The 24,796-nt window shown below is 35.2% G+C and overlaps 2 protein-coding genes across 4 annotated transcripts; one reads left to right on the top strand and one right to left on the bottom strand.

Moving 5' to 3' along the window:
* Window positions 1-97: 97 nt before the first annotated feature.
* Window positions 98-11,985, top strand: LOC128243852 (protein unc-93 homolog A-like). Of its 3 annotated transcripts, none has more exons than XM_052961832.1 (5): window positions 98-632; window positions 4,415-5,976; window positions 6,571-6,706; window positions 7,917-8,048; window positions 8,288-11,985. In XM_052961832.1, the coding sequence occupies exons 1-5, from the start codon at window positions 605-607 to the stop codon at window positions 8,524-8,526; spliced, it is 2,097 nt and encodes a 698-aa protein (XP_052817792.1). In that variant the 5' UTR covers window positions 98-604; the 3' UTR covers window positions 8,527-11,985. The 3 variants fall into 3 exon arrangements, 1 of the variants encoding a protein (XP_052817792.1); XR_008262915.1 differs by having other exon boundaries at window positions 99-632; window positions 7,026-8,048; window positions 8,288-8,302; XR_008262916.1 differs by lacking the exon at window positions 8,288-11,985 and adding an exon at window positions 7,026-7,166 and having other exon boundaries at window positions 99-632; window positions 7,917-8,053.
* A 2,539-nt stretch (window positions 11,986-14,524) lies between these two features.
* On the bottom strand, window positions 14,525-24,275 carry LOC128243585 (exosome complex component MTR3-like). The gene is made up of 9 exons (XM_052961436.1): window positions 24,109-24,275; window positions 23,376-23,430; window positions 20,195-20,273; window positions 19,034-19,208; window positions 18,384-18,444; window positions 17,301-17,386; window positions 16,232-16,291; window positions 15,381-15,491; window positions 14,525-14,912 (listed from the first exon to the last, which is right to left on the bottom strand). Exons 1-9 carry the CDS (start codon window positions 24,193-24,195, stop codon window positions 14,808-14,810), a joined length of 819 nt encoding a protein of 272 aa, XP_052817396.1. The 5' UTR covers window positions 24,196-24,275; the 3' UTR covers window positions 14,525-14,807.
* Between the last annotated feature and the right edge of the window lie 521 nt (window positions 24,276-24,796).

Raw genomic sequence — 24,796 nt, 5'->3', positions numbered from 1 at the left:
ATCTTACAACCGGAACTTAGTTCATCCTCAACCTATCGTCTGTTTCAATCGGACGAGCCTCGGTGAGTAGGGTTTATTTCCTAAATAACCGGTTTCATCCAGCTAGCAGCTATAAAGGCGATCATCAGTGATGTGTTTTAATTTTGCTTAGGAATACTACGGGATTTATAAAACTGTTTTTCAATAATCACATTTATTATTGATACAGTTGTTAATCATTGATATATTTTCTCTTTTTATGTCGTTTTCATATTACCTAACATTCATGTAAATCGAATTAACATAAAGAGGAAGATCGCGGAAGTTCAGTGAACACGCGTTTATAAATACGAAAGAAGTGACCTAAGAACGACCTTTCTACGTCAATATCGATCTAGCGCTATCAGCTGCTCTGAGATCCATTCTTTGGTTTGCTCTGAAGTATTCACGAGCATTAAGGTTCACCTAAAATTGCTCGTTTTGACAAGGAAATTAACAACTATCTGTTGTGCTGAAATAATATGCTCATTGTAGCAGAAGACACTTGACTCATTGAGGCTACGAAATATACTCACTGAACCTGCATATAGATCGTTTTAACAGTTGAAGCAGTACACAGAATAAAATGGCCGATCTATGGGATACAGACAAAGGTAAATTTAGTACGGTTTATTTTTTATCTTGGATTGCATGTATTCACGTATCGTATTTTTTAACTAAGAGACGGATAATTTCAGTCTAGTTTATCTCCGTATTAGTTTGATACAACTTAGGTTATTCCGAATAAAAATACTATTGTAATGTTATGATCGCAATGCGGCGATATATGTGCATTTCCACAATGGCTCGATTTTTGTAATGTAAATGGTAATGTTCTGTGTAGTGTATAACGCATCAGCCAATCGTAATCACGGCCCCCAGGTCCGGGAAGCGGGGAAAATGGGACGTGGCTTTACCTTCCAGGCCACCTACTAAGGCGCAGTGCCGAGTGAATGCGGTGGTTTTGTTTTCGCGCCGAAATAGCGGTGAATTGGCCTTGCCTAGGATGTCCCCGGGGTGCGGAGCGTTTAGCGGATATTTTACCAGCAGATTGTTCCCGCAAGGCGGATATTTTACCTGGGATTGGCTGGACAAAAAGTCAAAGTTCCCGCTATTCCCCGGGCCTGGGGCCGTGGTTACAATTGTCTTGTGCATAATAAGAACATAAAGTAACAGCCCCTTGTGTATGTAAAGGGGTATATAAGTCAGAACCAAAACGGGATTTGCTTATTCTGTACAACAGTTAAACAACAACTAACTATGATTCTTTGAATACATGCATAGATATTAAGGCGTGAATGCTATTCGCTGACTACTAGCTGGTGGGGCATATCGATCTTGCAGAGACCACTACATCCCTCCCATTTCCGGACATGGATTCTATTTATAATATTAGATTATCGATCCAAAAGTCTAATTCATTATAAAAAAAAACTAAATCCCTTTACTATACTTCTTGATCATAATGTTTTCTATTACCAACTGAATTTTAAGAGTTTATTGTGAACTTGATCGTTTCAGTGCTTAAAGCTGCACTCTCACAGATTGAACGTTTTGACAACTTTTTTTATTTTTTATCTTGGAACGAGCCAATTTTTTTGCGAAAATCCATGGAAGTCAGTTAAATTAGACTGCTGACAAAAAAATAAATCGAAGATTTTTATATTTAAGTTCAAAAATTGATGTTTTATGCATTTTTCTTAAACCGTTAGTAACGGTTTAAGCCACAAAACATTAATTTTCGAACGAAAATATGTCAGCAATCATATAACATTGGTTTGCAGATATTTACGCAAATATTTGCTCTTTCAAAGACAAAAAAATAGAAAAGTTGTAAAAATGGTATATCTGTAAGATTGCAGCTTTAAGAGTCTATAAATCGATCCCTTCTTTCCCTATATAAAGAAAAGTGAAATGTGTGACCCGGTCACTTCCAATATAAAATGGCATGTGAAATTACTATAGCAATAACATTCCGACAGTCAACAATGAACACATTACTCTAGTATGATTCGCCGAGGTCATTAGTCAGTTTAATTTTCAGAAACTTGAAAATGGGAGTCAAATACTTGAACGTCAACAAATTTATACCTTGAATGATTATGAACGTTAACACTTTAACATTAAATTCATAACCGGTATTTTTATCATGATCTGTTTTCGATTAGAGATTAAGACATGAATCCGTGATTTCGAATACAATCATTGTATACATGATTTTTATGGACTTATAACTTGATATTTACATACTTGTTAAATTAATCGGACCATCGATTAGTCTTAAAAACATCTAGGGGGTTTTATGCTGACGCTGTGGGTGGCGTTGAATATCCAGTTGTTCCGTATTTTCTGCCGTACTGCGTAGTTCCCTCATTCACCTCCCGTTGTATGGCTGGGTGTTTGTTCCATTTTGTGGTTTGACAAACTTGAAAGTGGAGAGCATCTCATTATAAGTAGTGTCCGGTCTTTAATGCGGACAGTAATCATCGAACCTTTTGATGAGATAACATTCCCTGGTGTGGGTTAAAGGGTCGTGTCAGCTTGTTGTGCAAACGTTGTTTAACATGTTTTACACCAGTATATTCAAAGATTTTACTCTCAATATGTATAAAACCTAGCCTGGCCTGACCCGACACAAAATACTGAGTCAGCAGGCTAGGCTATGCCAGGACAGGCTATGCTAGGTTTACCTTGCATGAACGTTGACAAGTAGTTTGTCATGCCCAGTAATGACCTAACTTTGCCTATTTTTCGTTTTTTCCATGTTTTAATGGCTGCGACTTTCTCCGGGTGTGGTGATATTCCGTTTTCCGACAATATATGTCCATAGAACTTAATTAAACTTTTTCCGAATTCACCTTTTTGCTTGTTGAGAGTAAGGTTCTTGTCTTGTAGTCTTTAAAGTACGACTTCTAACCTGGCATCATGTACTTCCGTATTTGGCCCGTGTATAATGTCATCTGAAATATTCAGTGTCCCATCATAGCCTGATAATACCTGTCTTTTTGTTTTGAAATATCTCAGGTGCGACACTCACACCGAAATTTAAGCGTTTATATCTCGAAAGTCATATGAGGCAAACACGATCATGTTACGCGATTCTTCGGGCAGTATTAGCTGATGGAACCCGTTGTTGAAGTCCTCTTCTGGAGCCATTGAGTTCAGATTTTATAGCATCAATTGTAGGCACGACATGCCTTTCGCGCTTCAATGCTAAACTGTTTTTTTCTCATGTTAAAAATAAGCGAATTTCATCAGGGTTGTTGGATTTAGGTGCTACCAACAGATTCGAAACCCAAGGTGTCTCCGGTCTCTATTTCAATCGCGTACTGTTGTTCTGGGTGTTTGGTACGCGGCGTGTTGCCTTTGCTGTGTGAGCTACAGATTCATCGATATGAAATTTGATTTGTTGAAATTTGAACTTTCCCTAGCCCTGTGAACACTGGCTTAAATTTTTCACATAAGTGAATGTATTTCTCGTCCTTGGACTCAGATTTAATACTGGTATTATTTCCGATTCCACAGCAGTTTCATAGCTGACCAGGTTTTCGGATGCTCCAAGAATAATCCGCTGCTGTGTACTTCAAATCAGATTCTATGGTGAATGAATTCTTTGCTTCGATTGGAAGAGCGTTTTTTACCAGTGCGTATGCTTTAGTGTTCGATTTTGTTTTTCATTTTAGGCATAGTTGCCATTTTGCGTTTTATCTGTGTAACAAGCACATTTAGGTTGGAACCTGTGTCCACCAACACAACTGCATCAATTCTGTTAATTTCGACTTTGATTTTAGGGAGTTTCCTGGAACTTATATTGAATACTGAAACTAACCTTTGAATCCGAGTCACTGTCATTCTTGTCCCAGTTTCAATGAGTTATCGCACTTGCTGGCCTCCTTGCCTAAAGCGCTTTCTGCATACCTTTACAAAATGGTTCTTTTTGTGGTAATAGTTGCACGTTGCACCCTGAGCTGGACATGTGCTTTAATGTGGATATACGCCTCCACAGTTCCTACATGATTGCTTTTGCTTATTTGGTAGTTGTCCAGGATACGCTGACTTTTGTGTAAAAAATAATTAATAAGTATCAGGAACACATTGCAATAATGCCTACTCGGTGATTATTTTGTGGATGGAATGATGACCAATGAGTTAGACCATGCTCAAAACACATTTATTGTCAATAATAGCATTTCTTTTCCGAAAATCGAGCCAGAGTGTACATTTCCGTTTTCATTAAGTTATAAGTTCAATGTTAATGGTGTTTATATCTTGTTATTGCCATTGTTTTGCTAATTGAAAAAACAAGTGTTTTAAACATGATGCGTACCATGTAACAATACAACACGACAGAAAATGATTATGTTTCGTCATGTTAATAATATATATTTCCTTTTAGCCATGTCTTCTGAAGTCCCGGTGCCAGAAAACATACTTGAAGAAAATGCGAACTTAACAGCTACTCAACTTGTTTTAGAAATGGAAAGTGAGCAACATCCATGGTCAGAGCAGACCAACCAAGGAAGTACATCCGATGCTGAAAGCTATAGTAGCGAAACACCACTTCTGGAGAAGGCTGAACAGACATACACTGTTGCACACGAGCAAAATGTACAGGAAACGACTCCAAACCCCACGTTTGACACTTGTACAGTCAATGCACCTGATCAAACATCTTACTCGGTGGATGCTGCTCTTCTTGATTTTACGGGGTCAGCTTTGACCTTGAATTTTACTGACGTCACTGATATAGTTCAAATGGCAGGCATTCAACCACCTCAGATATACGGAAGCGGTTGGGAGTTTGGAAGTATGTGCAGTATCAATCTGCATTCGGTCCAAGACGATGGAGTCCGAAGTAGTTGTAACACGTTGTCAAAACGCGATGATATTCAGGGTCTCCAAGATCGACTGCTATCAAGAATATTTGCTGAAAAAATATCGAAGTCCGAGTTTGGTTCTGGTTTGATTGGTAAAGAATTGAATGTACAATCGCTTGAAAAACTCCAACCTATTATTGAATACGTCGCTCCACAAAAGACAAGAAACATGAGGAATGTGTTCATGGTTTGCTTAAGCAATATGTTTCTGTACTCTGCTGTCTTTGGACTGAGAAATTTGCAAAGTAGCATCAATACCGAGGCCGGTGTTGGGGTTCTGTCGCTTGCTGTTTTCTTTTCAACGTACATGATCGGGAGTTTTGTCAGTCCGTTTATCGTCCGAAGGTTTCCCCCAAGAACCTGTCTTTGCTGGAGTGCATGTGGACATATCTTCAATATTGTTGCAAACTACTACCCCAAAGTGTACACACTAGTTCCAAGCGCTGCTCTTCAAGGAATAACCTCCGCTGTGTTCTTAAACGCTATTAGCACTTACATTACCGAGGTTGGATTATTTGAAGCCACAATGAAAAAGAAGTCGCTTGAGACTTATATCAGTCGCTATTTTGGCATACTTTCTCTGAGCTACCAGTTTGCAACGGTCGTCGGAAATCTGGTTTCCTCTGTTATATTTATGAGTGCTGTAACAAGAACGGAATTGCATCAACAGTTTTACAATGAGAACCCAAACAATGCTAGTATTCTAGTGAACATTTACCAAGACGGAAACACTACTTACACAACAAATAACACTGACGCTGTGGTGGCAGTTCCAGCCACATGTGGTGGCCAGAGTTGCTCGATGGAGAGTGACGTCACCGGAGATTCCGTATTTGACGATCTGGATAAGCTGTTCCTTATAGGAACGTATACTTCATGTGGGATCATTTCCATTGTTGTTATATACTGTATGCTAGACAAGGTACCAGACTTTAACCCGAAAAAAATTACTTGCCGTGACCTAGGGAAAGGATGCGTGGGAATCTTCAAGATTCTCATTGACCGGAAATTTGGCCTCGCCGTACCGCTGTGTCTTTATACCGTCCTGAGCAGTGGCTTTGTCGTCGCCGACATATTAAAAGTATACATATGCGGTTTACCTTCTTAGTTGTGTTTCAGAAGCATGACTGTGGAAAACAAAATTCGTAAAACATTCCCTCGCAGTGATTTTTTTGGTATTATTTTTACCGCCTGTGCCTTGCAAATTGGGAAAAAAATGTTGCCTTTGGGAAAAATACAAAATCAGGCCAAAATAGCTAATATAATGGCAAATATACATGATTTAACTTTTTTATGCATACATTATGCTGTGAAAGGGTAAGTATTGTCAAGATTTTGTTTATATTTCAAGGAATTCATTGCTTTTATTCATAAACGTAATGTACATTTATCAAATTGGGAAAAAAATACAAAATTCAGGGAAAAATGGCCAGTTTTTCGCAAGGGGAAACAGCAGTTAGAAGGCAGTAAATTGCACCAAAAAAATCACTGCCTCGTGGGTGAAAATGTCATATGTTCGATTTTATTGACACCACTTTTAGCAATGTTTTGCATTTATTTACATAAGGGTTGTCCGCTTTTTAATTGGTATGTTATCATGAGTAAAATGAATACTTTATACTTGACATTGGTCTTATAATTTCTGTATTGTCATTTGTATCCCTATTTTGTTCAGAGCTTCATCACCTGTCCGCTCGGTGTTCAGATGGTGGGCTATTCCATGATCTGTTATGGGGTGTGTGGGTCGCTGAGTTCTGTTGCAGTTGCCAAGGTTACACGCCTGACCGGAAGAATGCCCATTGTTCTCTTAGGTAGGTCAGCTAGAGTAGAACGTTTTTGGTTTGCTTTTACATTTGATTTAAGCAATTAAGTCTGAAAATATTTACTGATTACAACGATTGATTGCAATGAACTAATAATTTTTTTATTCCACAGTAGATTAATCGTGTTTCACTTTACTAAATAAGTCTTAAATTTACCAGCGAAGCAGGGTCAATCCAGCCAAGATGATAGTGATCCACCATCATAGTATTTTACAATATGGAGTAAAATAAAATGGAATCTCCTGGTTTTTTCTTTCAGGGAACATGTCTCCCATTTATTGTGCTAATTCTCAACTTTTGTTTTCAGTGGTTTAGTTTACTTTATAGTAAACTATTCCATGGGTGCCACTTGGAACTGTTTCCACGCCAAAGGAAAAGTGGGATGTTAGATCTTCTTGTTAAGGAGTTTAAAACAATCTTGAGAAAACAGAATAAGGAATACTTATAGGTTGGTTTACCTGTGGATTAAGGCTAAGTTTAAGCAAATAAAATTTGCCTTATCCAAGGTAAGTAAATTCGGTTATTTACCGTAGCACAAGGATGAGGATTGGTAGATGGCGTTTTCCTGCTGTCCGAGGACGTGCACCAGCGGGGTCGGGGAATGCGGATTTTGTCAGACTTTCCGAAACAAATCATCGACCAATAATAATAGATACTTAATTATAATTATTCATAGATGCTAAGATCAGTTCATTCAACAATCTTGAGCATTCTCTCAACTCATTAGCATTAGCACATTAATTTTGATGAACTGCTTAAAACGATACGAATATTTTGCACAAAGCCGGACAAACGGATTTCCTCCGAGTACTCCGGTTTCCACGACAACATTAGACCACAATCTAGCGTATATATAATCATGTTTTAATAAATAAAATTAAGGAATCGCCACGATTTGAAAGTGGGTGTGAAGGACAAATCAAAGTCTAATTTCAAAGGTGAATCGTTCGCAAACAAAATGCATACCTGCTTTCACACATTGCTTAAAATAGGTTCAACTAGTTCTTTCTAGCGCCTTTGTCAGGATTTAGTAACAAATCTGTTAACAGGACCTCGCCGTATGACTTTCGGAATGCAAGGTAAAATCATTACGCGTCGCAAGGGTCAGGTAAGGCAAGATAGTGAGTAAAACTTTTATGATAATATAAACCATCGACATAAAATACAAGGTCGCTCCAGCAATATTGTGTACTTTCAGCTGCCGCTTTAAACCTGGGCTGTCTCATCGGCATGATGTACTGGGAGCCGACTGAGCTGGAAAAACCCTGGCTCCTGGCGATGTTGGGCGTCTGGGGGTTCGCCGATGGCATATGGCAGTCACAGACCAATAGTATGCACCATTAATTTTTACACCATTATACTATTACTATAATGCATATAGGGTGTGTGTGTGGGGGGGGGGTTGATAGGAACTGCATTTGATAAGCTACAGTGCTAATGAGCTATTGCATTTGATTGATCGACAGTTAATATACCATCCTCATATTTAGCAGTGTTTGAGTCTATGTTCTGTCATTTTGCTTGAGTGGAATGACAGATGACCACACCTATTTTGTTCCTTTTCATTAGGTCTGATATCGGCAGTCTTCGCTGACCGCTATGAGGAGGCGTTTGGAAGTTGTCGGATTCTACAAGGAGTGGCTGGAATAGCCGTTTTCCTCATGTCTAATTTGCTTTGTATGATATCAAAGATACTTTTCATCGTCGGCGCATGCGTAGTAACAACAACCTGCTACATTGTACTTGAAATCGCTGCGAAGAAAAACACGAAACCAGCAATATCTGTCATACAAGTCGAAGTCAACTGATTGGTAGTATAGAAGTCAAGGTTAATTGATTGGTAGTGTAAAGCGATATTAAACATTCCGCTGAAGTTTTAATAGCATACATTCAGGGAATGTATTGTTGTATCTCATACGTTTTATCATCTCATGTGTTATACATGTGAAAAGGTAGAAATATTGCTTCTTTTTGAAGTGTGTCATTTTTTAAAAATATTCATATTAACAAGGCTTTTTATGCCTCGGTTCTACATTGTCACCCCGATAAGTTGGTCATACATGTATATTTTGTTCATGTTTTGTCAATATCTGTATACTGCTATAACGATATCAGATTGGACGATCATGTGCTGAGACTTCGGATCAATTTTCTTCATTTATTTAAGTTTTGCTTTGTACAATGTTACAAGGCCACCTGCATCGAGCGCCGATCGATCGTCCGAGATAGGGGTCTCTACACATCTAAAGAATACAGAACTGGTTTGTTCTGGATCCATCAAGAATTGCAGACGATATTTTAGCAATCCGTTAAACCTTTCTTTGTTATCATGAAAAACATTTTTTACACTTTGTTTAAACTTTATAAGTTAAAACAACTTAATATACTGTGTTCACTCAAAACATAACCTTTACATTTTTGGACTGTATCTTGCAAGTCATATCTGCACGTTTAGTGTATGTATTTATGTTGTTGTTTTTTCGTTCCATACTTCACGTGAAAGGACAAACAAACAACTATATGTAAATACAAATATTTACATTTTGTGCGTGTTTTAAATGCTATTCATATATCATAGCATTTTAGTGTTCAGCCGTGGAGCTACAGCATGCCAGAAATAACATTTGAGTTTATAAAGATAAACTATTGGTTTAAAACCAAAGATTAGCTGTTATGCCATGCATACGTGCTGTAATCGATATTGTCTTGATTCTTGATTTTTTACCATTACATGTTTCCATATATGTTTACACTTGTTTCTCATATGTTTTTCACTATAACTAGGATAATCTTTTTTGCTCTTTTTTTCTTGTTTCATGCCAATTTTGTTATGACAACTAATACCTTTGAATTTTCGCCTCAATTTAAAATTTGTTTTCCAATGTATTCTGTATAGCTTTCGCTGTTTATATGTGAATTAACCCAAAATATGTTTAAACCAATGTTATCTTCATTGATTCAAGTAATGCAGAGTTTGTACTTTTGTTTTATTTTTATCTTGGACGCTTTGAGTAATTTATTCAGGCCAAACAAAAATGGTTTGTTTCCGATATCACTTCCAAAATATAGGGTAAATGGTCGGGATCTTTTTCTTGCTTTATTCAGTTATTTAAAGTTATGTCTGATTATAATTTTTACACTTGAACCGTTGCCGTTTAGTCTTGGTACATTCACGCCTGTTTTCAATCGTAACAACTCGGCAAACTCCGGCAAGCTTCGTTGAATAATGGCCGAGGTGTTTCAATTGGCCTACTTCCCGTACAACTGACTACCAAATATTTATACCAAAAGAAAAAAGAATAAAGGTTAGAAAAAGTATGTCCGATAGCCATAAAAATAGGATCGGGTGCGAAACAAATAGGGTAGGTTGGGAAACCGGGAACAAACATTGTTTTGTTATGCTTTATTATGCTGATTGTTTTAAAATTGAGTGTAGCACTGTATATTTCAATGATTTAATTCTGTCCAATACAGTTATTGTTTTATCGTATGTTGTTTCATCTGTTTCATGAATGCTTATGGAAGTTTTGTGATGATGTATTTATGTTTGAAATAGATCGCGGTTATGTATTAGAGGCACACAATAGAGGTTGATGCAAAATAAAAATAAATAATCCATTATCATCTTTAATTCCTTTGATTTGAATGGTAAAAACAAAAGAAATACCTATAATTTAAGTACGGATAAAAATACTAGCCACTTTGATTGTGTTTTTTTTGTATATTTAAATTACTTAGCCACAAAATCCCCAGTTAGAAAAGCGCCAAAACATCGCCAATTTGTTTATATATGTACCTAAATCATATGCATTTGTTTGTTTTGATCATTAAGTCAATTAAGTCAATTGAGTTAAACATGCAAAAAAATGCATTTACACAAAAATTAAGAACTGCATCGACCCTTATTGTGCGCCTTTAATTGAACGGTTATGTTTCATTGTGTAATTTGTAGGTTGTGTTTTTCTCTTCATTACTTCTTCATCATTATTTAACAATGGCCTGATAGATATCTTTGGTAATGATTTGAACTTCATGTGCAGATATCATGTAATATTTTTTCCCCGTCTCATTCATTTTTTGACAAAAAACTAACGAACAGAAGTGCTATATAGTTGTGCATACATGTTATTTGATATGTTATAAACTGCGATGTAGTTTACTTGTTGTATTATTTAATTTGCTAACATATTGTTTTCATAAAAGTGCTAACATAATTGCGTTACCAAGTAACAGCAACATATCAATATTTGAGTAACCACATGCCGGTTAGAATCACCATTAACTATTTTGGTATCTATTTTCTGGTTAAAACCAGTCCCGTGTTACATAGAGATGTCAGTTATCATTTTATAGCAGGGAAGCTTCACGACTTCTCTTTATGTACGTGTTGCCGTCAGACATTTTGAATTCCACTGTTGGTAGGTGGGATGAGTAAACATACGTACGCTACATGTATTTTTATAGATAGTGGCTTTTTTATTGGTAGGGTTAGCTTTGTTTCGAATGGACGCGCTAATTTGTTAGAGACATTTGAGAGATTGTTGTTGTTGTTTTTTCTTTATTACTTTGTGGTAAATGTTGTTGTTGTTGTTGTTCTTTATTACTTTGTGGTAAATGTACATAAGCTATTATGACTGTGTAAAACTACATTAATCGAAATGAGACTGATGAACAATCCGGAAGTCTTACACTAGTGCTTGGTAAAAAATATTTAACACGCCCTGCTACTTAAACTCAAAGATTTGAGCAAGTCCTGGGGGCATTTGAACATTGCGGAGTAGGTCAGTGGTAAGTTTAGCTTCCTGTTTCTATTGAAGGATTTCATCAGTTTTGAGTGAAGATTGTTGGAAGTCTTTCTATACATTGAGGTAGTTATGACAGCCCTATGTACATTCTTGAATGGCTAGCCTGTATCTTCATCATTTTCAATCCACAGTTTTTTTGCCAAACTTGCTATGTAGGTATTGTAAATAACTGGTAGCCATTATCGAAATTAAGTCTGCCTTTAACTGAGTATTTTAATTATATATAGTTGATTATTTCCCTCCGCGTATTCAGTGTAAAATTATATGTATATAGGTGATAATTCCCATCTGCCATGTTAAGTATGTAATGCATGTTCTCCATGATGTATAAATTATAAATGTGATTTTGACCAATACATTAAGTGTGATTTTGACCACATTTAGCCTGAAGTGTTGTCTCACGTAGTTGCCTCATGTATGTATGTCCTGGTGTAATAGTATGTGAATAAAGCTGTAAATACATTTGTTTTTCAATTTTGTTTCTTCATTGATAAAATCACTTGAAATAATATCACTTGAAATGATAATGTGATGAACTATCACTTGAAATGATAATGTGATGAACTATCACTTGAAATGATAATGTGATGAACTATCACTTGAAATGATAATGTGATGAACTGTAACTTGAAATGATAATGTGATGAACTATCACTTGAAATGATAATGTGATGAACTATCACTTGAAATTATAATGTGATGAACTATCACTTGACATGATAATGTGATGAACTATCACTTGAAATTATAATGTGATGAACTGTCACTTGAAATTATAATGTGATGAACTGTCACTTGAAATGATAATGTGAAGAACTATCACTTGAAATGATAATGTGAAGAACTATCACTTGAAATTATAATGCGATGAACTGTCACTTGAAATGATAATGCGATGAACTGTCACTTGACATGATAATGTGATGAGCTATCACTTGAAATGATGATGCAATGAACTATCACTTGACATGACAATGCAATAAACTATCACTTGAAATGATAATGCGATGAGCAATCACTTGAAATGATAATGCGATGAGCTATCACTTGACATGATAATGTGATGAACTATCACTTGACATGATAATGCGATGAACTGTCACTTGAAATGATAATGCGATGAGCTATCACTTGACATGATAATGTGATGAACTATCACTTGACATGATAATGCGATGAGCTATCACTTGAAATGATAATGTGATGAGCTATCACTTGAAATGATAATGCGATGAGCTATCACTTGACATGATAATGCGATGAGCTATCACTTGAAATGATAATGCGATGAGCTATCACTTGAAATGATAATGCGATGAGCTATCACTTGACATGATAATGTGATGAACTATCACTTGAAATGATAATACGATGAACTATCACTTGACATGATAATGTGATGAACTATCACTTGAAATGATAATGTGATGAGAGCTATCACTTGAAATGATAATGCGATGAACTATCACTTGACATGATAATGCGATGAGCTATCACTTGACATGATAATGTGATGAACTATCACTTGAAATGATAATGCGATGAGCTAGCACTTGACATGATGATGCGATGAACTATCACTTGAAATAATGTGATGAACTATCACTTGAAATGATAATGCGATGAGCTATCACTTGACATGATAATGCGATGAACTATCACTTAACATAAGTATGTGATTAACAATTACTTCACACCAAGTATATACCAAGGAACCCCTATTAATTTTGGGATCAGTAGGTCAAATGTCGAGGTTCAGGTGGAAAATGATATGTTGGCGGTGGCCTTAAGCTGAAAAATGTTTATCGCTCAATGACTACAGAATGCTTGCACCCAGGAACTTCATACTTGATCTGCCAGTTGGTCATAACTAGTAGATGACACCTATTAATTTGAGATAAGTAGGTCAAAGATCAAGATCGCGGTGATCTTGGTGTGAAAAATCAATAAATAAAGAACGCTTTCACCCGTGAACTTCCTTCTTGGTATGCATGTTGGTCTTGACCAGACGATGACGCTTATTGATTTTGAGATCAGTAATTCAAAGGTCAAGGTCGCGGTGCCCTTGAAGTGAAAACCAGTTTCCGCTCAATAACTATAGAATATTGGGGCCCATTAACTATATACTCAATAGTTCAGTTAGTCATGACTAGTGGATGACCCCTAGTGATTTTAAGGTCAGAAGGTCAAGGTCGCGGTGACCTTGAAGTGAAAAACTGTTTCCACTTAATAACTAAAGAACGCTTGGGCCAAGGAACTTCATACTTGATTCTTTAGTTGGTCATGATTAGTAGATTACCCCTATTGATTTTAAGGTCAGTAGGTCAAGGTCACAGTGACCTTCAGTCCATATTTCACTTTCGTTTCTGCTCAATAACTTGAGAACGCTTGGATCCAGGAACTTCATACTTGGTATTGTCGTATCTGTTGTTCGTCTCAAGTTCAAAAGTACCAATTTCATGTCCATCATTAATTATTTCTCAGCTTTGACCACACAATGTGGGAGACAAGCCATTTTAAAAAAAAAAAAACTTGAGCTGGGGGTTTTTTCAATCATTTAAATCAAGAAAATATTTCTTTGCTTAATCTGATATGGTCTTTTCATTTAGCAGGCTGAAAACTTGTATGTCCGACGATGCTCAGCCTAATGAGTGATAACCACTCAAAGAGGGTTAAGTCATGTTAAGTGTATAGAATGACACAATTAACATTCATGACCTTTCAAGTTCTATTAACATTAATTTTAATATAATAAGTCTAGGGTATAGTATAATATAAACAAATTATCAAATTCGTAAATGCAGAGTTTAACATATTCAGTGTCTTAATTATATTACATATTCAGTGTCTAATAAGATATACTCCTACATATCCAATGGCTTAATGTTTTTGTGAGCATACATGTTGCAAACTTGCAATACAGAAAACAATTATTACATCAATTTAGATGTAAATCGAAACACATTTCAAACCATTTGCAGTGATAGACATAAGAAACATGTAAAACTTAAATGTTTATTTTGTATGATATAATTGCATTAGAATGATAGGCCAGAACATGTTAAAGATAATAAACACGACCAATTAATTTCAAGCACTAAAAGTATTAATTCCATTGATGAAACATAATTATATAGCCAATGGCCTCTATGAGTCACAGTCTGCAGGCTGGCCTGCGTTAAATGACAAAAACTGAATGACTTTCATAAATTGTTCGAATCTTTTATCATCAACGTGTATGAATGGGTTGCTATCATGTCGGTTCAATGTCCCTGGCATCATGCTCAGGTATCACTCCCCTTCTGTATAAGGTCCTCGACAGCTGATGTGAGGCTCTGTTGGCACACAGGGTACAGCTGGATACACACATCCACACACTGACGGATAGCCTGGAAAATAAACAAAACAGAATGATATACCAATAATCGTTCACTAGTATTAGGTGTCGACACTTTTCTATGTAAGATTTTTGATAGCAGTGGTTAATAGAGTAGCCAATCAAGCAGCCCATTTCTGTGTAAGCTATTCAATGGCCTTGGTTTTATGTTAACCTTTTCATCGCATTATTTGTCCTCGTACACTGGATATTGTCATTTGACCGAATACATAGAGGTTACGTTCAACCAATCTTATATTTCTTTTGGCAAATGTTACTTTTTTGCTAATGTTTTATAATGTTTAGTACACAAGTGAAGCTTTCTCCCCATATAATTATGGAGTTGGGGGTCGTGAAGCACTAGAAATCAGCGTTATCTTGCATGCAAACTGGTCAATTGACCATAGAAAAACTATATAGGAGATTGATTTGGTGGGGTCAGACCTGTTAGTTCTCAAAGCAAGGTATACTAATTGTCTACCTTTCTGAGGTGTTCAAAATGCAGTTCCCCCTTAGAGGTGACAGCTGAGATCTGGTTGAGAGAAGGCATGATACCAACTGTTACACTGCCGTTGTTCACTGTAGCACTGTCCTGTAACAATATAACATTGGTGTTGATTTTACCCTAGATAAACCAGAATCGAGTGTATGTAATAAGAATGATCTATTTTTTAATATTGATTAGTATAAATTGTAGCATGTTTGACAGTATTTCATTTGCTTTTGTGTAATATTCTCTACCATATCAGAACAGTAACAAGTAGATGAAGCTAAGCCATTCTATAACTAGTGTGCAGATAAATTACAATGCAATTCGCTTATACTGCATCTTAGTTATTGAACGTTGTCCTTAAACATTTATGTCACCCAAAACCCATGTGATTCAATTTTTTATATAAGAGCAATATTGTTAACAACTTTTTAAAAATATAACAGAAAATGCTTTCATTTGCAGAAAAGCGCAAGTAATGCTTATTGACAATTTACAAACATCTGTTTTAATGAGTTACTGTCAGTTCCTGTTGTTTTTTTCAGTAAAATAGCTCAGTTACTGGAAAACAAATGTTTCCCACATGAAGTCTGTGAATGAGTAAAACATTTGTATGCAGTCGACCAACTGAACTCATCAAAAACACCTGACCTCATTTATTGTGCATCTTAACAGACAATTTTTTTTCATGTAGCATTTAATTCTCTTTTTCAAACAAATAAGCTGCAGTTTTGATGTGATTAGATATAGTAACAAATCTGAAAGTTTAATGTGATTAAGTATAACATAAAATATGTTGTAAAAAAAATATATATATAAGAAAAGAAAATAGCCCAATTCACCTTGTCTGAATATTCTTCTGAGGAGCAAGGGTCCATCAGTATAGTGTCTCCTTTAATGCGCTGGAAAAATAGCCAAAGAATTAGAAATCAATGAAATATACTCAATGCCCAAAGCTCAATGCTTACAAGATATTGGGATAAGTGTGATTTTCCCCTATCTAACCAACATGTGGAGGCACATTGCATCATTCTCATAACACAGGATATACATGAACCATATGACTACTATCATCTAGAACAACATTGTATTATATCCTGGTCAGCAAATACAGCAAACAATTAAGTTCCTTGATACATGCATTTAGATACTTTAAATGCTATTGTTGCGATCTTGAAGTAATGCAGTTAAGTTGAGATACTTAAATGCCACATCTTTAATATAATTGCTTACATGTCAAGTTAAGAGTTTTTTTAGAATTTATTTCAATTACTGGTACATTAGGCAATATTCAAATACATACACAAGCAAGCAAATTTTATATAATTATTTACTGTAAAATATGCTGTCATAATGACCAAAAAATCAGTTTTGACCGAGGCGATAGCTGATAGCTAATAATGATTTTGTGGTCAATATCAAATGTATATTTCACAGCTTAAAAGTAATAGGTGTTTTATTACATGATACAGCATGATGTATTAAATTATTCTATAATTTGAAGTGATTTTTCCATTATGAAGTCACTTAATAACTGTTTCTGGTCTATATATAGGCAGGTCAATATGGCCTTTTATTCAGTCTTTGAACATTGCTCTTCTTTAAATCAGGGACAGCTTATTTAAAGACCTTGTATTAATAAATAATATTAATACAAATTTTAACAATCAAATTAATAATACCATACATATGTCAATAGAATGTGAAGAGTGTATCACTAATTATCCCTAATAGTAATAGTATCCTTTAGTTATGAAGGATAAAGATTTTAAATAAAATATATATAGTTATAGTATTTTATCTCAAATCTATAACATTCATACCTTAATTCATTCATCACTAGTTTTCAAGCCATAGCATTCCAGCCAAATTTTAAGACTATGCACATGTATCTTCATTGATACTACTTACTGCAGAACATCCTGTAACGAGGTCATACATCTCAATACCAGCATCAGCCAGAGCCATGGACGCGCATGTCATTGAAGCCGCCAGCGCTGGGGAAAGGGAACACACATTTGTACTATAATGTAAGGAAAAAAGCTGTAAATTACGAAGTGATTTTTCATTTAAACAGTGCTATATAAAATGACTTGCCTTTCTTTTAATGCCAAAAATAAGACAAAAGTAAAAAATTGAAAATAAGACAAAAAAGAAAAAAATCTAACATTTTGTATTCTTTTTAAAAGTTTGTTGTCTGTAAGTAAGTTGAAATTTGATTACTCTCATATTAAAAAGACACCCCAGTCTTCATTTTTGGCCTGTGTACAGGTAAAACTGATTGGTTGACACCGAGGAGCTTCCTATGGGTACATTCCCTTTTCCGAAATATCACACCAGGGCGGTCAAGTGGATAACCTCCCTGGACGTTTGTTTTTCCCAAATATCACAACAGGGCGGACAAGTGGGTATCCTCCCAGGACTTTGGTTTTTCCCAAATATCACAACAAGGTGGAAAAGTGTTTATTTCATGGACATTTGCTTTTCAAGGTGGAAAAGTGGGTATTTCGTTGACATTTGCTTTTCCCAAATATCACACCAAGGTGGAAAAGTGGGTATTTCGTGGACATTTGCTTTTCCCAAATATCACACCAAGGCAAACAAGTGGGTATCCTCACAGGACATTTGTTTTTCCAAATATCACACCAAGGTGGAAAAGTGGTAATCCTCCCTGGATGTTTGTTTTTCCCAAATATCACACCAAGGTGGAAAAGTGGGTATTTCGTGGACATTTGCTTTTCCCAAATATCACACCAAGGCGGACAAGTGGGTATCCTGACTGGACTTTTGTTTTCCCTTATATCACACTAAGGCAGGCAAGTGGGTATCCTCAGTGGACATTCGCTTTTCCCTAATATCAAAAACTCATGTCACATCATGCCAATAAGAGTGACTAATATATTGTTGTACTACCTTGTAGAAAATGTAAAATTAATAAAATTAAGTATTACACTTGAAATACACTTCAGTGTACTTTATTCAGGACATACTCACCACTTCCATCATTCTGTAACACGGTGATGTAGATGTTCACTTGAGCTTTTGGAAACTTGTGCTGCAAAACACAAATACATGGACCTGCTGTGTGTTTATTTTTGACAAATATGGGCTGAAGATTAAATTCTTTACAAATTCTCTTTTTTACTTTTCTTTCCTGTTGAGGTTTCAACATTTTTGTCCAAATCATAGTCGTATACATATAGATTGGCAAAACAAACTTAACAGTATATCAATCTTACAAAAAAAATGTCTTTTTTCATTTAGCACAGATAAATTGATCACTTCAGTGTAGCCTTAATACATTTCACAAATTTAAGCTGATTTCTGAAACAATCTTGTTCCTGTTATAGCTGCTAATCTGCTAACAGCAATCTGAAGCTTTTTTGACAATTACTGCTGAGTGTTTTCTTTTTCTGTTCTTTTTTAGGAATTAAGTCCTTTATAATTAAGATCCAGAGAAATTAGACTCCTACTCTTATGTATATTGTAAATATAATCTGGCGTAACATTGTGCCAGCAAGAGTGATTAATATAATGTAATAACTTGTTTCATAAATAAGTTTAAAAGAAAACAATTTGAACATGAGTTGTTTTAAAGCAAGAGTTTTAAGTTGTACTGAGGCAAGAAATCAAGTAAAACAAACCAATAGAACGGCTGGTTCCAATGCCTCCAACAACTGAACAGAGTAATCCTTCTCCTCTGCGTCCTGCATGTGTTGTCTCCGTTGGCGACACGAGAATGGCGCAAACTTAAACTCACAAGTCATTTGACCCTGCATGCTAAATTCTTCTCTCTTGATAACGGCGCGAGGGCCGTAGCTTTAATGAAAATTTATACAAGATACCAAAAACTTTATTTTAGACTAGTAAGTTTTAAGATTTACAAAAAATATGAGCCAAAGAATTGGTACTAAGACATTAAAAAAGAAAAAGAAAAAACAAACTCAGAAAAGCCAAGATATCAATTACTCAGTTTTCATTTTCAAACCTTACTAGCCTGATCAAACTCTCATTAATGATTTTCAGCAGTCGATATAAGCACCAGCCCCCAGCCCTGCACTGGTTACATGGTTTCCAGGCTTGCTCAAATTCTGGACTCTAAATGGTAGGGCTTGTTGACCAATGCCAATAACTAGCGTCAGTGTCTGCCTATTACACTGTGGTTTTGATCCTTACTAAGGGTCCTTTTTCATGGCCTCTCAACACCAGCATTAGTTTCTACACAGAAAATGGACTCAAGAGTGATTCATATCAGCTATCTTAATCAAGCTTAAATAATACATGCATAGTCATACTTATTTTATACCTATTCATTTTATATCAACTATACTGCATGATTTAAACATAAAATATGGAACCGGAATCTTTATTACACACTGTAGCCTAGTATGCCTAAATTGTCCTCCTCAATACTTTGCATAAGAAATAGCACGTTAAAACTTTGTCATCAAACTTGTATGATTTTGTGAAGAAAAATGTTACTACTTTTATTTATAAATTATTCTTTGATAGTCAGTTGATCTCTTTGAATGTTTCAAATTGCTTGTGTAAAGATACATCGGACTGAACTTTCGGTCTCGGGTGATATAGACATTACACAAGCTGCTCAAAGTGCTATAACCCCACAGATCAACCAACTGACTTAATATTCTCCATTTATCAACCTTATCTGCAAGGATAAATCAGCTATAATATACTGGCACACATTCATATACTTTTTGAAAAACATTTATGTCCACATGTAAACAGTTCTTTCGCTGAGGTTGATCACAGTTTGGTGCAGATTTAAAACAAAAGTCACTTACACAGCACAAATCACCTTGGTACCATCCTGTTCTATGTATGATGAACCCTGGGCCTGTGTGATTAAACCCGTCTTCAAGACTGGAATTTAAAGATATATATATATCAAGCTCAATAAAACTATCTGAATTAAACAAGGTTTCACGTAAAATGTTGCCTTATTCTTATAATATTCAATTTGTCATTTTTACATCATTGAGAAAATCAAAACTCAAGTTTCAATTCAATTCAATTTTGAAATGAGAGGGCCCTGAAGGCCCTGAATTGCTCACCTGATCCAATAAAGATCATCAACAATAACATTCTAATCAAGTTCATTGAACATAATGGTAACCTAGTTTTTGACTGCACATGACCCAAATTCGAACTTGGCCTAGAGGTAATCAATATAAACATTCTGACCAAGATTCCCGATGATACAGTCATAAATGTGACCTCTAGAGTGCTAACAAACTTTTCCTATGATTTGACCTTATGACCTAGTTTTTGACCCCACATGACCAAGTTTTAAATTTGACTTAGAAATAATTAATGTAAACATTCTGACCAACTTTCATGAAGAAACCTTTATAAATGTGACCTCTAGATTTAAACTTGACTTGAAGATTATTAATATAAACATTCTGACCAACTTTCATGAAGATACAGTCATAAATGAAAACTAGAGTGTTAACAAGATTTTCCTTCAATTTGAACTGGTGACCTAGTTTTTAACCCCAGATGACCCAATATCGAACTCATCAAAGATTTTATTGAGGGTAACATTCTGACCAAGTTTCATTAAGAAAGTGCCCAAATTGTGACCTCTAGAGTGTTAACAGTCCAATTGTTGACGACGGACGACGATGACGGACACAGGTCGATCACAATAGCTCATCTTGCGCACTTCGTGCTCAGGTGAGCTAAAAAATGAAATTGGCAATACCCTGATACCATCAAGATTTCTATGATATAAAGATATTATATTTACAAAATTGCAGAGTGTTGTTAAATGATCAATTAAAACTGCACTCTCACCATTACCGTTTTGACAACTTCTTTATTTTTGTCTTGGAAAGAGCAATTTTTTGCGTAAATATCTGCAAACCAATGATATAAGACTGCTGACACAAAAATCAGATCGCAGATATTCATATTTCAGTTTGAAAAATAATGTTTTATGGCTTAAACCGTAACTAACGGTTTAAGAACAAGAGCTGACACAGAGACAGCGCGCTCGTATATTCCGCCGCTTTTCAATGTTAGGATTGAAACGTTTTGGCGAAACATGCATGGATCACTGTTAGATTAAATTTCAATGCAATACAAGGTGTGCTGAGATATTAACATAAATGTGGTTACATGCAAAATTTTAACGAGAATTTCTAAGTCTAATAATAAAGGGCCATTATTTGCAAAATACAGTTATCTAACTTGGTTATTCAATTAAGTTGGGTGGATGAATACCATTGTATAAAGTCTCGATGCAATACATCAAATAGTTGCTGAGATATTATCCTATGTGTGCTAACATGCAAGACCTTAACCAGAATTTCTAAGTCGCATAATAAAGGGGTAAAAATTATATATCATAAAAGATAGAGTTATCTTACTTGATTAAATAAGGTTAAATAGATGGGAGCCTGTGTGTAAAGTTTCAATGCAATACATGACGTATTCGCTGAGGTATTGACTTAAAAGTGGTTACATGCAAAACCGTAACCAGAATTTCTATGTTGAATAAAAAAGGGGCCATTATTTTAATTTTATTTATTGCAAACTGGAGTTATCTTACTTGGTCATTTAAGTAGATTGGATGGGTGAGTACCATTGTATAAAGTCTCAATGCAATCCATCAAGTAATTGCTGAGATATTAACCTATGTGTGCTTACATGCAAAACCTTAACCAGAATGTCTAAGTCAAATAATAAAGGCCCATAATTTGCATTATATTCAAAAAAGTGTTATCTGGGAATACATATCTAATGTTTCAATGCAATACATGATATATTTGCTGAGATATTGACTTAAATGTGGTTACATGCAAAATCTTAACCAGAATTTCTAAGTCGAACAATAAAGGGCAATTATTTTGCATTAAATGCAAACTAGAGTTATCTAACTTGGTTAATTAAGTAGGTTGGATGGTTTACTACCATTGTATCAAGTATCAATGCAATACCTCAAGTAGTTACTGAGATATTAACCTATGTGTGCTTACACCCAAAACCTTAACCAGAATTTATAAGTCAAATAATAAAGGGCAATTATTTGCATTAAATGCAAACTAGAGTTATCTAACTTGTTTAATTTAGTAGGTTGGATGGTTGAGTACCATTGTATCAAGTCTCAATGCAATACCTCAAGTAGTTGCTGAGATATTAACCTATGTGTGCTTACACGCAAAACCTTAACCAAAATTTATAAGTCAAATAATAAAGGCCTATTATCTAACTTCATTAATTTAGTATCTTAGATAGTTGGGAATACATAACCAAAGTTTCAATGCAATAACTGATGTATTTACTGAGATAATGACTTAAAGGTGCTTACATTCAAAACCTTAACCAAGGTGTGATGCCAACGCCGACGCCGACGCTGACGCCACCGCCGACGCCAGGGTGAGTAGGATAGCTCTCCTTATTCTTTGAATAGTCGAGCTAAAAATGCATAAAACATCAATTTTTGAACTTAAATATGTAATTCTCGGATATGAAGTCTTGTCAGCAGCCTCATTATAAGTTATATCACTGGCTTTCATGGATTTTCGCAAAATTGGCTAGTTCGGGGACAAAAAATAAAAAACTTTCATATGGTGATTTTGTCATAATTGATTTTTAAAACATAAATTTTCATTTTTTTTCCCATTAAACAACAGACAGTTCCCTCAAACTTCTTATCAAAATTCTTCATTCCATCTAAAGTCACCCATTTGTTATGATATATGAAGTGTTCATTCAAGCATAAAAATTATAATTGACTGATGACATGTAGTTTAAAACCTTTAAAGTTTTATACAGAAGATTACTTTAGCACTGTTCCCCAATTATGACAATAACTTTCTTACATAAAGCGTAATAATAAAAATAATAAAAAACCCTATCCACCCTACCTTTTACTCTTAGACCTAACATCCACATGCATACATAAAGAAACATTTTGTCACAATGGAGATAATGGTAAGAGAAAATGATAAAACTTACAAATAGGTCTAACTTTTTCAAATGTCCTTCCATCACTACGCCCACTTTCTGCTGCCTAGCAGGAATAAAGGGTATCATTTTTGGTTTTCTGCATTTGCATCAATAAAGTAAAATCATTGTCAGATGGTCACATTCATTTGCAAGAATAAAGTTTCAAATCATTTTTTGTTAATACAGTACAGTTGAAACCTAAGCGAGAATGCTTACAAAGAGTAAAACAAAATAGTCTTTTACATCCAATTGGAGCCAATGAGAAAATTGAGTCAAGCGATATTGAGCCAAGGGTTTCAGCTGTACCTTCATTTGTAAACTTTTCATATTACTTTTATAACAAAGATTCAACAGTCTTTGTTTGAGTGAACATATTCCCAATTCATGTTTTTTTATGGCTATATAACGAAAAATTATAATCTTAGGTGAACAAAATGCTTCTAATCATAATAACACATCATCACAAGCAGAAGTATGAGCTCTGTTGTTAATAAATATAAAACATGTGATAGAAAATGATATTTTTTTCCAAAAAGTGAAAGTAACACTATTAAAAATATGACTTAAATTGAGTCTGCGACTGCTTTTTAAAGTCTGATTAAAACAATGGCCAAATCAATTTAAACATAGTTTTAAAAAATGTCAACATAAAACATATGAACGACTCCCTTTAATCTAATGCATATCCGTCTATATTGTCCGAAATACTATTTCAATAGTGCAAGTACATATAAACACTTACTTTATCAGTTAATTGCTTTGATTTGACAAAGGCGTATGGACTGATTGAACTTTCAGGTCCATTTATTCTTCTTGTGTCAGTTGGCATATTGAAAATCTTCCGAGCCTGTACAAATACCAATTTTATTCGAAAATTCACATGTTTTCGTAGGCCGCCATGTTTGGGAGGCAGTCAACAGTAAGTAAAATATCTCCCACGTGAATGGTGTCCCTTGGTGAGTCGACAGCGCCCCATTCGAGAAAAGAATATTTCCCTGTATCCGTCTCTTAGTGCACGTCATATAACATCCTTAGAACTAACATCCCTCAATAACTGCTGTATCGTGATGATATACAATAGCCAACAAATCGTTCTTGGCACAAGCTGGAAGTAGGATTAGTTGTTGGTCCCAGGCACAAGTCAGTTTGTGCAGTACAAATAAATCCCTTTATTAGAAAGTTGTTTACCAATTGCAGACACATGATTTCAAGAAAGCATATAATTCAGTTTGCATCAGCATCAAATCCAAATTCCGTTCTAGTGGAATGCCTAGGTATGCTAGGCTCAATTCCTATTTGAATGCTTTAGTTCCAACACTTAAGAACTAACTTTATATTCACTAGCAATGAGTACCATTGTTTACCTGTAAAAGGCTGGAACTAGACTCATCACACGATGAATCAGACTAATATTGATAATCATTCAAGTA

Source organism: Mya arenaria, chromosome 8, assembly GCF_026914265.1.
Source record: "Mya arenaria isolate MELC-2E11 chromosome 8, ASM2691426v1".
Taxonomy (NCBI): Eukaryota; Metazoa; Mollusca; class Bivalvia; order Myida; family Myidae; genus Mya; species Mya arenaria.
This window is presented reverse-complemented; position numbering and strand designations above follow the sequence as displayed.